The sequence below is a fragment of the Pelmatolapia mariae genome, linkage group LG6 (assembly GCF_036321145.2).
Source record: "Pelmatolapia mariae isolate MD_Pm_ZW linkage group LG6, Pm_UMD_F_2, whole genome shotgun sequence".
Taxonomy (NCBI): domain Eukaryota; kingdom Metazoa; phylum Chordata; class Actinopteri; order Cichliformes; family Cichlidae; genus Pelmatolapia; species Pelmatolapia mariae.
The window spans coordinates 4399319-4413584 of NC_086232.1; the positions used below are offsets into that span (position 1 = coordinate 4399319).

Consider the following 14266-nt stretch of genomic DNA (forward strand, 5'->3'; position numbering starts at 1 on the left):
CTCTTCTTCCTCCTTATCTCCAACCTCATCTCCTTAAATTAAGTCAAAGCTCTAACACATGAAAATGTACATAAATATGCTCAGTTACTCTCCATATTGTGACAATTACTTGTCAGCTGACTAGACATGTGACATGCAGATTAAACAGCTGACAACAAACTGGCTAAACAAAAATAAATCTCAACCGTTCCATCTTGGGTACTTATAAAAAAACTTTACTGAACTCAACTTCCCTAAGCATTTTTTGGATTTAAGGTGTGTATGTTGGTTTGGATATCACTCACCAATGGCCCCTTGGTTCTTGTCATCAGAGACGCTCCACAGCAGCTCTCTGTGAGCATTACTAAGGTTAGGTTGGACCAGTCGGACCAGTTGGTTCCAGCTGGCCTGGGTCACCACTGGCTCGCCGCCCTCCTCCCTTTGCTCCTGTAGAACACCAAATGCTCGCACCATCTTGTGCCTCTTAGCTCTCACTAGCTGCCGTACCTCTTCCTGTTGGAAATGATCATTTTCTTCTTAAATGACATTGAATGTGCAAAGATGAAAGGAAATCTACTGTATTCACAAAAGATGCAACATAAATTTATAGAAAAATAAGTACGTTTAATAAATAATTCCAAGATCCAGGTGCTGCTGTAACAAAGGAACTTTCGGGATATATCTTATTTGATTGAATTGACAAATATTAATCAGATCTGCTTGCCACTTTAACATTTCGGTTGATATAATCTTACATGGCATATAGAGTATTTTGCAAAACCCTTTGCACAGCTTCTCAGGAGGTATGGAAAGTCATTGACTAATCAGACGTTTGGCGGTCAATCCCTGGCTGCTTCAGTCTGCATGTCAAAATACCTTTAGTCAAGATACTGAGCCCCAAGTTGTTCTCTGATGTATGCATCAGAGTGGCAATGCTTGTGTGAATGTTGCGTGATTTTGTACAATCCTAACGATCCTAAAAGTCAATATTGGTAACAACGTCCTTTATTCTTTACCACGGCCTGATATTTCCTAGGCAAGCTTCCTTGAAGCTTTCTTGAAGTAGTCTTCATAAACAGTTCTCCAGGCTTCTTGGAGGAAATTCCAAAGGTCTTCTTTAGATGTTGGGTGACGTTGGTTCCATTCGTCAAGAGGATCCTAAAGTGTTTTATTAATGTTGAGGTCCTGGTTCTAGGGAGGCCAATCCATGACTGATTGTGTTCCACCATGTGTTTTTCTAAAAATGCATGCTTTTATTGCATTGTCAGTGTTTTCGGGATCATTGCCATACTGAAAAACTAAGCCATCACCAAAAAAATGCCTGCCAGATGGTATTGCATGATCGATCAAATCTGACAGTGCATTTTTATGTACATAGTTTCATCAATTTTGACAAGATTCCCAACACCACTGGCTGAAATGCTCAAACTAGGACAGAACCTTTACTGTGACTTACAGATGACTATAGAGACTTACTGTACCCCTCTGCCAACTTCCTCTGAACATACTGATTTAAATTTAAAATTTTATTTTGGATTTATGATACCATAAGACCTGTCCCACTGATTTTCCGTTCAGTTTTTGTGGAATGTGGTATAGCTTAGCCTTTTCTCCTGGTTTCCCTCTCTTAAGAATGACTTTATAGCCACGCTTCCACTGAGACTATTTGTAATAAGGCTTCAGTGAACAGTAGATAAATCAAATGCAGGTCCAGATACATCTCTCAAGTCCTGTGTCAAGCCTTTGTGGCATTTTTTTTTTTTTTTTTTTTTTAAACGCGGAGTGGCTCAAAACTTTTGCACAGTATGGTATTTTTTAAAGAAATTATAAAAATATAGAGAACCTGGACAGGAAATGGTCACATGGCTGTACCTTCAAGTATTTTTTATAGTTGTTGTATACGACAGCCAGGAAGACGGACATGAAGATGTAAGTGTTGATAAGGATGTACACAATGAAGAAGACTGCGAAGAAGAAGTTGGCGTTGTATGCTGGCATCCTGACAATAACAAGCAGAAAAAAGAAGTCAGGCTAAGATACAAAGACAAATAGATACTAAAAGAAGAAGAAAAAAAACGGTTAGTGTTCACTTCCTTCTTCTTTTCTGTACAGCTCAGAGAGTTCCCTCTCAAACCAAGAGGTCAGCGCCAGAAAGAAACACAAGAGTTTGTGTGGTTTGAAGTGCTATCTAAATAACAACACTACTTTTACTTCACAAACAGTTTCAAAATACATTATGTCAAATACACTAATAAAAATCTGAGAATTATAACTGAGTTTGGCTGAATTGTGTTATTCATGTCGTCTCCTTGCTCGTCAGACATTACGCCTTATTGATCATATAAACAATTCCAGTATTCAACGAATACATGCACAACATTGAATGCAACACAAATTACATTCAGTGGGTTTCAGCTGAAAAAATTTTTTTAACAGAAATGAGAAAATCTGCTTATTTTTTTTAATCAACTGTCCTTTTTCAAATATTAATAGTTGGTTCAACGAGATAAGCACTATTAACAACAGTGCTGTTTCTTTCTTTCAGTCAGAGTCACTGAATGATGTATAAGATGATGTGAAGATGTCCAATTTAGATTAAAAAGACAGAATGTGCATCTGGATGAAAATGTGCCATTTATGCCAGTTTTATATGTACAGTATGTGAGATAAAGTGCATCTTAATTGCTCTCCAAATATTTAATCATCCATCATTAATCTGTGAATCTATTTTCATCCATGTTTCACAGTCCTCTTTGTCTACTTGATTTTGTTGATTGTTTGACAAAATGCACATAAAACAAAAGTGGAATGAACCAAAACTACATTCCATTTTGCAATCACACACAAAATCTGACTTCCACGTATTTTCACAAACTGAATCATCTCAAAGTAAATACTATATAAAGTAACGTCATGCAAACACAATCAGGGATTTAACATACTTTAGAAAAAGGCATGCTTCATGAAGACTGAAATAATTGTAAATTGCTTGATCTCAAAGAACACAAACTGAGATTTACAATACAAACTTACATGACGTCAGGGCTATTGGCAGTGGTGACGAGGACGTACAAGTCAAACATGATTTCCAGGTAGCTGGTGAAATATGGTGTTCCATTTATGTCCGTCAAACCTCTAAAGAGAGAGAGAGAAAAACACACTTAAAAACTATTGCTAAAACTCAAAAAAGTCCTCTACTTTTTCACTAAAAACAAACAAACAAAAAAACAAAACACATGGCCTCAGTAGAGCCTTTGGGAAAATGTTGACCACTGTCTAACTGTGCCAGGTGTTGTGGCTCTTTGACTGACCATGAGAACATGTTTGTAAATGTTGCATAATCTTAAAATCTTTGCTTATTTATATGGATGACATAGCTGGGTGTTTGCACAATTGTCTGTGCAAGCTCATGTTATAAATTACAATTTCATTGGTTGCATCATGCAAGATTTTATTACATAGAGAAAGAAAGAAATCCAGGTAATATATTTGGATTGGATTGGACTCAATCTCAGATCTTTACATGTATTCAGCTTGTTACAAAATGTCAGAAAATGACCCAGCAAGTCTGTCAAGTCTGTTGTCTGTATGCTGCTTACTATTGTCCCTTTTACTCTCATTATTCCAGGCTTCTCACTACACTGCCTGAAAGCTATCATCTGTTACCTACCTGCCTGTTACTCGTGTAGAGCGCTTTAGCTTTTGTAAGAAGTGTTTTCAAGTTGCATGGGTCTCAAAGACTCCCAAGTTATAAGCAATGTACATACAGCCTTTTAAAAGATAATAAACAGGCCAAAAAGAAGTCACATAGATGGAATGAAATGACTTGAATGATTCTAACTGAAAACAAGTTTAAAGAAAATTTGAAAACTGATGTCAAGAGCCAACCTCAGAATAAAAAGGTACAGCTTTCTCACCGTTTGCCCAGCAACTTCAGCGCCATGAGGGAGAAGATGAGGATACTGAACATGAAGAGCAGGAAGACGTAGAAAATCTGAGGCAGAGCATTACGGATGCTCCTGAATGCTCTGCGGAGCTGAACACAAAGGAGCACACAGTGACACAGTTATACATGCAAAAGCTCTTTCCTTATACACTTATCAACAATGTTTTCAAGTGCCATTGGCTCGTGAAGTCAAACATTTACATGTTTAACAACATTATGTCTGCCTCAAACACTCCACAGAGAAAAACTAAACATGATCCATTGATCAACCGCAGAAAATTCATGACAGACAAAACACCACTTTGAGAGCCTTGATCACATGAAATTTCCCCTTGTGGGACTAATAAAGGGTATATCAATCAATCAATCACCTGAACACAAACAAATGCTCAAACTCTGACCAGATGTGAAAACATTTTCAAGTATGACTTAAACTGAATTTAGGACCAAAGCTTTCTAAATGTCTGCAAAACATGAGTCACTTGGATTTCTGGGCAATTTGTCATTTACAACATACATGCATAAAACTTCTGTATGAGCCTAATCACCTCCAGGGCTGAGACTGGGAAAAAGACTGGGGGAAAAAACATGCCAAAAAATGTAGTGGTTAGTACTGTTGACACAGCAAGATGGTTCTTGGTTCCACCACTACTATGTTAGGTTAACTGGTGATTCTAAACTGGGAATGGATGTGAGATAGATAGTGTTTGAAGTACATCGAATAAAATATGCCTATCGAGCGGACAAGTATAGCAAAAGCTGTAATGGTCCACTTGTGAAAATAGATTTGTTGGGGATTTTGTTTGACAACAAATCTGACTGCTGCACTGCCGGACAGGACAGGCAAAAAATAAAATAAATAAGTTAAGTGTATAAATAATAGAAGTTTGTTAAATAAGACCTAAAAATTTGTTAAATACAGCCATCTTGTGATGTCTCTGCAATATTTCTTACAGCCAAATCATTAATAATCCCCACAAACACATTATATTTGGTGTCAAAAAACACTGAGCTAATGTAGACGTCATATTTTGAGAATGACCTCCTAACAGGGATGATTTCTTCTATAACGTTTATTCTGATATATGTTATTTCTCTTAGCCTAATCTTCACTGTAGTACACCAAGTTTCTGAGTTTAACCCTAGGAATGTAATCACAGAAAGAAGACACCGAGACAGTCTATAGTAGAGCCATGAAAAATGTAACCAATGACCTACATTTGACTACAGTGCTTATCCTCACTTTACTTTTAGTGCTTCAAGCCTTCCCATATCAGTTCAGCAGAGCTAGTTCTCTCTAAAGGTGGTGCTCATTACAACTGAAATGGATCATCCTCCAGAGAGGATTTAATGAGGAAAAAAAAGGAAAAAAATTGAAATGTTAATGGTAATGAAGCTTTGATTACTGACTGTGGATTGTTTAAACATTCAGCCATTACCTGCCGTCCCTCTGTGACGTTGACCAGTAGAAGCGGCCGCAGGACTCTGGACCAGCGGACACCATAATAATTTGCAGCTTTCAGTGCTCCATAAATGATCATATCAACCAAAGTGAGCTAGTCAATGCACAAAAGAACAAAGCCATTTAATGGTAAATGGTAAACAGACTGGTTCTTATATAGTGCTTTTCTACTCTGAGCACTCAAAGCGCTTTATACAACTTGCCTCATTCACCCAGTCACACAAGCACTTTTTTCTATGCAAGTGCTTCTAACATTCACACACATTGAAAAATTACCAGCTTCAATGCTAGTATTTACTATTTATTTGCATTTCAAAGAGTCAGATGCAGTTCAAGATGCATATGTCAATACTTAAAGTGTTTCCATGACCAAATTAGCTAGATAAGAATAAACAGGATTATTCTAAGATAAAATTATTTGAGCAGTAGTAGGACAGTCTTCTTTGAAACAAAAATGATTTCATATAAAATACAAACAAAATAACAACTTATTCCAAATATTCCAGAAAATAAAAAGTTGTGCAAGAAAATTTGGCTCTATTCCATGTGACTGAGAATCACTGAGTCACAAGGAAGCTTTACTACTTTGGTAGTGCTGAGAAAGCAACATCTTAGGCTAAAGGTTGTTTCACAACAAGAGGAAAGCCGCCTCAGCACATCCTGTCTCTGCAGCTCAGCACACGTTAACAGTTTCAGCTTTCAGACCCTAAACCAGGAAGTCCTCTGGGTCCACACTGCACACTCACCAACTGACAGGAATGTATAACCTCTTCCTAAGTACTTAGTCAAAAACATCTTTACAATGACTTGTTCTGGTTCTGTCTGAGTTAGAGGAGCCTTCTTCCAAAAACTTCCAATTAAAAATCCATATATACTAATAATGTGTATAAACCCCTCCCACAATAATAATGCAGATTGGCACTCCTACCGTGAGGATGACAATGATGCAGATATTTTTGGGATCTTTCCAGAACTTGTCACGGAGAATCACCTTGGCATAGTGAATGACTCGAATGGTGAAGATGAGCAGACAGAGTATCTCCACCAGCATGGTGGCCTGAAAAACAACATAACACAACACATGACCATACTTCTGATAATAATTTAACTTCTTGGACTTCACAGTAGCTAGTCTATGTCACTGATCTCAGCTGCACTACTGTAATTGCTGTATAGACCATCATACTGTACAATACAATAATTATAGTTTTCCAACTGTTTCCAACTGTTTATTAATACTTGCAATTGTATATCTACAATCTGTATAGTTTTCATATTTTTAAACATATGTATAACCTGTTCATAGCCTGTGCATACTTATAGTATATTCATAACATACCTTCATACCTTGTACATGTAACATAACTATAATAGATCCAAATTCTGTATTATATATTATTGCTAAAGCACTTTCTGGATTGATGCAAACTGCATTTCGTTGCCTTGTACTTGTGACATGTGCAATGACAATAAAGTTGAATTCTATTCTATTGCATTCTATTCTTCAGGACTGGTAAAATGTTGAATGGCCTGAAAATCTATTCAGTCTTTTTATAATAAAATGCTGAGGTGTAGACAGTAATTAGTATTTCTATTCATACAAGCCACAGAAGATTACATTAGAGTCAGTCAAAGTTGATGGTATTATTAATTACTTTTACATTATCAGCTATTACTGAACTCCAATTTGGAATTTCAATGATTGCACATTTTTCATATCACATATAGGTCAAGGGTCAAGTTCAAGGTCAAGTTTATTTATATAGCACATTTCCAAACCGTCCATACTGCACGAAGTGCATAACCATGTAAAATGCCACTAAAACAAATAAAATGTAAAACAATGATGCAGTAAAATGTGGAAAAAAATAAATAAATAAATAAAGTAAGTCAATAAAAACAACTAAAACAACAACTAAGGCTGTTAAAACCAAAATGTTTAGGTCAAAGTTTGTTAAAAGCCAGACGATAAAAAATGTGTCTTCAGTAATGATTTAAATTGATCAAGTGTTTGTGCAGATCTAATGTGGGATCTGCCACAGAGAAGGCTCAGTCGCCACGAGACTGATATAGAAAGACATAGAAAGACTGTAGCTACATCAAAATATAATATATACCCTAATACCACTATCTCCCAGTTTCATAAAAACTATAGCGGTGTGTAGCTTGTAAAAAATTACTGCTGATAGAAAAGCAGCTTATTTTAAGTGATTAGAACATTATACTAGAACTAAACATCTTGAGCTGCTGCGTCTCAATCATTACCAAAGATCAGACATATGATAGTGTCTCCATAATAGACCTCATCCATCCAAGCGTATTGACTGTACTTGGCAACAGTAATTCTTGTTGTGCTTTAGACACCTGTTGTGAGCTCGCTGTTCACTCTAGCCAGAACCAGCAGCAGCAAGACTCACCAAGACTGGGGAGCAGACCAAGAAATACAATTGCCAGGTGCAGTCCAAAATGTTGGAGTTGAAGTCTGTCAAGCTCTGGGAGAAGTCTATTTATATAAAAATGGAAGAGGAATTATTGCTAATTCGCATTGTCAAGGAGTGAAGCCAAAATAGGTGGCAGTAGATAAACTGTTACTTAAAAAGCATCTCTAGACCCAGCAGTTTTAGCTAATTATAGGCCAATCACCAACCTTCCTTTCATATCAAACATCCTTGAAAGAGTAGTTGTAACTGTAACTGATCATCTGCAGAGGAATGGCTTATTTGAAGAGTTTCAGTCAGGTTTCAGAGCTCATCACAGCACAGAAACAGCTTTAGTGAAGGTTACAAATGATCTTCTTATGGCCTCTGACAGTGGACTCATCTATGTGCTTGTCCTGCTAGACCTCAGTGCAGTGCAGGTACTGCGCTGCATTGGTTTGTATCATATCTATCTAATAGACGTCACACATTTTCAATGCTTTGCAGATAACACACAGCTTTATCCATCCATGAAGCCAGGTCTCACACACCAATTAATTAAACTGCAGGAATGTCTTACTCCCTGAAAAGCCTTCAGTTAATCCAAAATGCTGCAGCAAGAGTACAGACAGCAAATAGAAAGAGAGAGCAGATTTCTCCTGTATTGGCTTCCCTTCATTGGCTTCCTGTTAAATCCAGAATTGAATTCAAAATCCTGCTCCTCACATACAAGGTCTTAAATAATCAGGCCCCATCTTATCTTAATGACCTTGTAGTACCATATCACCCTATTAGAGCACTTCGCTCTCACACTGCAGGCTTACTTGTTGTTCCTAGAGTATTTAAAAGTAGAATGGGAGGCAGAGCCTTCAGTTTTCAGGCCCCTCTTCTGTGGAACCAGCTTCCAGTTTGGATTCAGGAGACAGACACTATCTCTACTTTCAAGATTAGGCTTAAAACTTTCCTTTTTGCTAAAGCATATAGTTAGGGCTGGACCAGGTGACCCTGAATCCTTCCTTGGTTATGCTGCAATAGGTGTAGGCTGCTGGGGGATTCCCATGATGCATTGAGTATTTCTTCTTCAGTCACCTTTCTCACTCACTATGTGTTAATAGACCTCTCTGCATTGAATCATACTCGTTATTAATCTCTGTCTCTCTTCCACAGCATGTCTTTATCCTGTCTTCCTTCTCTCACCCCAACCGGTCGCAGCAGATGGCCCCGCCCCTCCCTGAGCCTGGTTCTGCCGGAGGTTTCTTCCTGTTAAAAGGGAGTTTTTCCTTCCCACTGTCGCCAAAGTGCTTGCTCACAGGGGGTCATATGATTGTTGGGTTTTTCTCTGTATGTATTATTATAGGGTCTACCTTACGATAAAAAGCGCCTTGAAAAAACTTACAAACAACAACAACAAACAAACTAGTAAGAAAGTATGCTAGATGTTTATGTAAACTGCTATATTTCACTTTTTTGCATTCATTAATTTTGCTACATACTTGCTAAATTTAACATCTGTATAAGTTTAATTACTAGTCAGCCTTTAAACCAAAATGAAACTTAGATTTACAAGAGCCCTCAGAACATCACTTAGTTAGTACTTAGTTTATATCAGAATAACTCCTATAGTGTTTTTGCATAGACTCTGCTTCAATCAGCATGACAGAGGCTCAGATATTTCAGATATATCAGTTCCAATACTGTCTGCATCTCTGAATTTTTCAAAAAGCACTTACGATTGTTTGGACATTTGGCTCTGCTGACAAACCTTTTATTCCTCTCAGCACCAGCCTGCACATTAAAAAGAGAAACTATAAAAACAGGACAGTGTCTCTGTGTGGCAGTTGCAGTCTTACCCATATAGGCAGCGGGTATACAGCTGGATCCTCGAAGATGGCCAGAGACAGATTGACCAGCATGAAGAAGTAGAGGAGTACCTTTAGGGCCCAATGATTATAGAGCATATACAGTCTGAAAACCCACACACAAAGTTGGATATTAGATCAACTCACACTCATTATTCAATCCAAACTGCATGCTATAACTTAAAGTCCTCACATCCAAATGCCTTTCACATTAGGGGGAAGTCATTTCACGTCCTTCATAGTTTGCCATAGCAGATTGACTAATAAAACGGAGAAAATGTTGCATTTGCTGGGACAATATGTTCTACATGAAAAATTATCCATTCAACAATGTTGATTTAAAGCTGTTATAAAGACTAATATGTATTTATTAAAAGTTAAATATAAAGTTATGACACCTTACAGTAAATATACAGAATAAAAAAATACCAACCAGTCAGCACAGGCAAAGAAAATCATTGTAAACAGAGCTAAAAGAATCTGTTCTAGTCTGACATGCTCAAACTGCTGGTCAAAAAAACCTTAAGAGGAGACGGAGAGGAATGAAACATCTTCCAGGCTGAACAGATGAAACATACGTGTGTACAGAAATCAGCACAACAGAAATACAGCAGAGACAAACAAAATAATTATAGAATTTCAATTTCATATTTAATATGGATGGGTGTGAAAGCCGCACCTGACAGCCTGAGGTGATGTGTCAAAGTAGACATTTCTGTTGTACTGGGCATCTGACACATAGATGGCAGCCAAGTTAAAATCCTGAAACACACAGAAGGTCATTTAAAGCATTTAAATATTACTCTCAATATAAGAAAATCTGCAAAATAAAAGGTATTTAATGCTGAACAATTAACAAAAATTAAAACAAATCTACTATCTTATTGATTTTCAGTTACGTATAGTTGTTCGTTTCCTTAATACTCACATTTCCTTTGTCTGTTAGTGGGTTGTTTTTTGGTTTTTCGGCCGGCTTGTGTGATACATATATAAATGGTATGAGATCAAGTGTAAACCATCATTATGGTATTATCCATAGGGACACTGGCTAAGGCACAGCATGAATTACAACAGCCTTACCTAAGCCATTTCTCTGTGTGAGATACAGCAGGTAAAATCAGTTTTGACCATGTGACAAACTGTTGCTATTGATAAGAAATTCTCACCAGAGAAACCATCCAATCCACACATGCAAAGAAATCAAAGCACAGATCCCGATAAATTATGTGTAATATAAGAAATGATACAGAAAACATATTGAACACACAAAGAAAGGGATGTACAAAAAGGCATGGAAAGTCATGACACCAGCTGAATAATATCAGTAAGCAGTCCTGCCACTTGGTTCAAATTGATGTTGGTTCATTCAAACTGATGGCCTATAAAAACATGTCTAAGAAACATGGGAAACATGGGTAAAACCAATGAGGACTCTCAAGACCTTTGAAGCCTTATTGTTGCAAAACATACTGATAGCACTGGTTACAGAAGAATTTACAGAAGAAACTACTGAAGGTTCTAGAGAGCACTTTTGAAGCCAATATCCAGAAGTTGAAAGAACATTATTTCACCATAAACCGGCCACGACCAGGTGCTCACTGCAAGATTTCAGACAGAGAAAGTGAAAAGAATTTTTCAGAAGAGTTTTCAGAGAGTCACGAACCACTTGTATAGAATATAGAATAGGGTGTGGTCAGATGAGAACAAAACTGAACTCTTTGGGTGCCATAATACACACAATGTTCAAAGGTCAAAGGGCATTGCATTCTGCACTGCACAGCCCTCCTGACAGTGAAGTGTGGAGGTGGGAACATCATGGTGTGGGGCTGTTTTTCAGGATACAGCACTGGCAGCTTCATATAATTGAAGGAGTGATGAATGGGAAAATGTACAGATACCTTTGCTGCCATCTAACTGAATGTTGAAGATAAAACAAGGGTGTGTGTTTCAGTAAGACAATGATCCCAAACACACAGCCACAGAAAATCTCAACTGATTTCAGTGAATGAAAATAAAACTGCTCGAATGGCCCAGCCAATCTGACTTGAATCCAAATGAAAATCCCACAGAAGGTTCAAGATTTGAACACTGCTTGTGTAGAAGACTGGGCCAAAATCACACCTGTGCAACACATGAAGCTGTCACAAGCTTCATGAGCCTTCGTTTTCACAATATCATACAATTGATTGTCCCAAAAATCAGAACAGAATTGGGGAAAAAGGCTTTTAAATACGCTGCCCCTGCTTCCTGGAATAATCTGCAGAAGGAACTGAAATTATCAGAATTGGTTACCTTGGGAGAGTTTAAGTCTGTCTTAAAGGAACGAGAGAATAACTCTTTTACAGTGTGATTGTTTTTAATGTACTCTTAATTTGATCTGTTATTGTATATTTTACACATGTTGGTATGGGATATTGTATTTGTTTTAAATGTTATATACTTGTGTGGTATGTGTATTTTGACTTTTGTTGCCATGATGCCAGGTCTCTCTTGAAAATGAGATTTTTAATCTCAATGAGATTTTTTACCTGGTTAAATAAAGGACTAATAATAAAACCAAAGGCAAATGTTAGTATGCATGTTCAATACATTTTCCACGCTGTCATTTCTCATTATTACACATAATTTATGGTAATCTGTGGTTAGATTTCTTTACATGTGCAGACTGAACTGGTTGTTATTGGCATCTGGTGAGAATTTTACATCAAAAGCACCTTTAGAAATATATTTACTTAGAAAATTGGTGGCACGTTCAATACTTATTTTACCCACTGTAATTATCAGCAGCTTCACCTAAAGGTTGAGGAAATGAAAACAACTTGGGGAAGCCCAGACTCAGGGTCAGCAGTGACCTGCCAGACAGAACCTCAGTGACGGATCCTTGGTTCAGGGCCAATATACATCCCAAGCACCAAAAGACTAGTGCACTTAAACACAAAACTGTGTTTGAGGTCAAGTCTATGCTGTCTGCTGTCTTAATTGGTGACCACAGTGCATGAGCCTGAAGGCTAGCAAAGAATAGTGCCACTGGTAAGAATCACTGGCAAGCAGGTCCTGAGCTGGGACGAGAGAGTTTTAAGGTGATTTACAGTGATTTAATATAGAAGGCAGTTCACTCAAATAGTGGAAGGAACATATAGATTGTTTGTTTCAAGCATTGAACCATCTGTCAAAAATGGTCCGTGAAAAAAAGGGGTCCCCTTTTTTGTTTTTAAACAGTCGTCCAAAGCTATCGAATAAAATCTATTTTATTTGTCAATGATTCACTTAATGCACAATAAATTCATCTTTAACAGAGAACTAACTAGGGAAGTTGGAAGCTGTATACTAAAGATGGGTGCTTTATGGGGCTTAAAGGACAAGAGTCCAACAGTTTACTGCAGTCGTGGAATCATTTGCACGTTTTCCAGGCCATCCGCTGACAAAAACCTGCACAATCACATTATATTCACTTGTAGCTGTACAGGAGCGTCCAGCTGTGTCATACCTCTTCGCTTTTTGCTGTATTCCCTGTGTGTGAAATTCCTTTTCTTGCAGACGCTTCGGGAATGTTTTCATTCTTCTCTGGTTCAGACATCTCTCAACACGACCGACACAAAACGTCCCAAAATGTTTCTTCTAACTTTTTTAACGACTCTCGAAATATCTCCAAACTTTCACTACCAGCTCCTCGGCGTTTCTAAGTAGTGAAAAAAAGAAAAACATATATCCAAACTTAGTTTAAGTCGCACTTTTTGATGTAAACGTCACATCAAGCGTCATCCACGAGATTCGCATCAGAGGATTTCTTTCCAGTGGCATAAAAATGACAGCAGCTTGCCATCCATCTCAGCCTACTGATATCTGGTCAGAGCCGCTTCAAGTCTTGCTCTAATAAACCACGACTCTTGCTGACTTCACGGACCAGCGGAATGAATAAGGAGGGAAAAAATACAGTGATGTGTAAAACAGGCTGATTACCATTAAACAAAGCAACAGCAAACTATCTCATATTCCCTCATGACAAAGTTGCAAATAGCGAGTAAGGCCTATAATAGACAAAATGTTACGTTTTAACCAGATTTAGAGTAGTTGACCAAATGCCTCAATGAAAATCAACAATAAATGCATAAAAGGTTAAAGTTTTTTTTTAAACTTTGAATAAATAAGTAAAAGGAAAAAGCCTATTTTCGTAGCATTGTTGCTACATGTCATTGTTGCATGTCCCTTTTTATTCTTGTCCAATTAGCCTCTACAATTTAATTTGTTCTATACTTATTCCTTTGTAGTGGTTTCTATAAAAGAATTATTTTTGGTGCTTTTTTCTTTTATGCCCACCGTTTTCACTGTTGAACTCGTATTATTATGCTGTTGTATTTTTCAGACATTACTCGGAGACAGTAAAAGCACCATGTGGTATCATGTGACTCAGCACGATAACGGAAACTGGGAGAGAGAGTCAGAGGCATTTAAAATAGTGGGAAAATTAGGAGAATATACAGAAATACAAGTTTTTGCATTATTGTAGTGTCTTTATCCTACAATATAACGTGCCTTGATGCGACTTTTATTGTCATTTGGCACTGTATAAATGAAATTGAATTTACCCATTTAGCCCGTTTGC

The 14266-nt window shown here is 37.4% G+C and overlaps 1 protein-coding gene across 1 annotated transcript in view; it reads right to left on the reverse strand.

The window, feature by feature from the left end:
* Positions 1-13489, reverse strand: part of tpcn3 (two pore segment channel 3) — a 29755-nt gene extending 16266 nt beyond the window's left edge. Inside the window, exons 1-9 of the mRNA XM_063475057.1 lie at positions 13151-13489; positions 10343-10425; positions 9655-9769; positions 6316-6444; positions 5365-5481; positions 3897-4015; positions 3013-3114; positions 1852-1978; positions 285-492 (exon numbers count right to left, since the gene is read on the reverse strand). Coding sequence (XP_063331127.1) covers positions 285-492; positions 1852-1978; positions 3013-3114; positions 3897-4015; positions 5365-5481; positions 6316-6444; positions 9655-9769; positions 10343-10425; positions 13151-13240 — 1090 coding nt within the window. The 5' untranslated portion in view covers positions 13241-13489. The remainder of the gene's footprint in view (positions 1-284; positions 493-1851; positions 1979-3012; positions 3115-3896; positions 4016-5364; positions 5482-6315; positions 6445-9654; positions 9770-10342; positions 10426-13150) is intronic.
* Between the last annotated feature and the right edge of the window lie 777 nt (positions 13490-14266).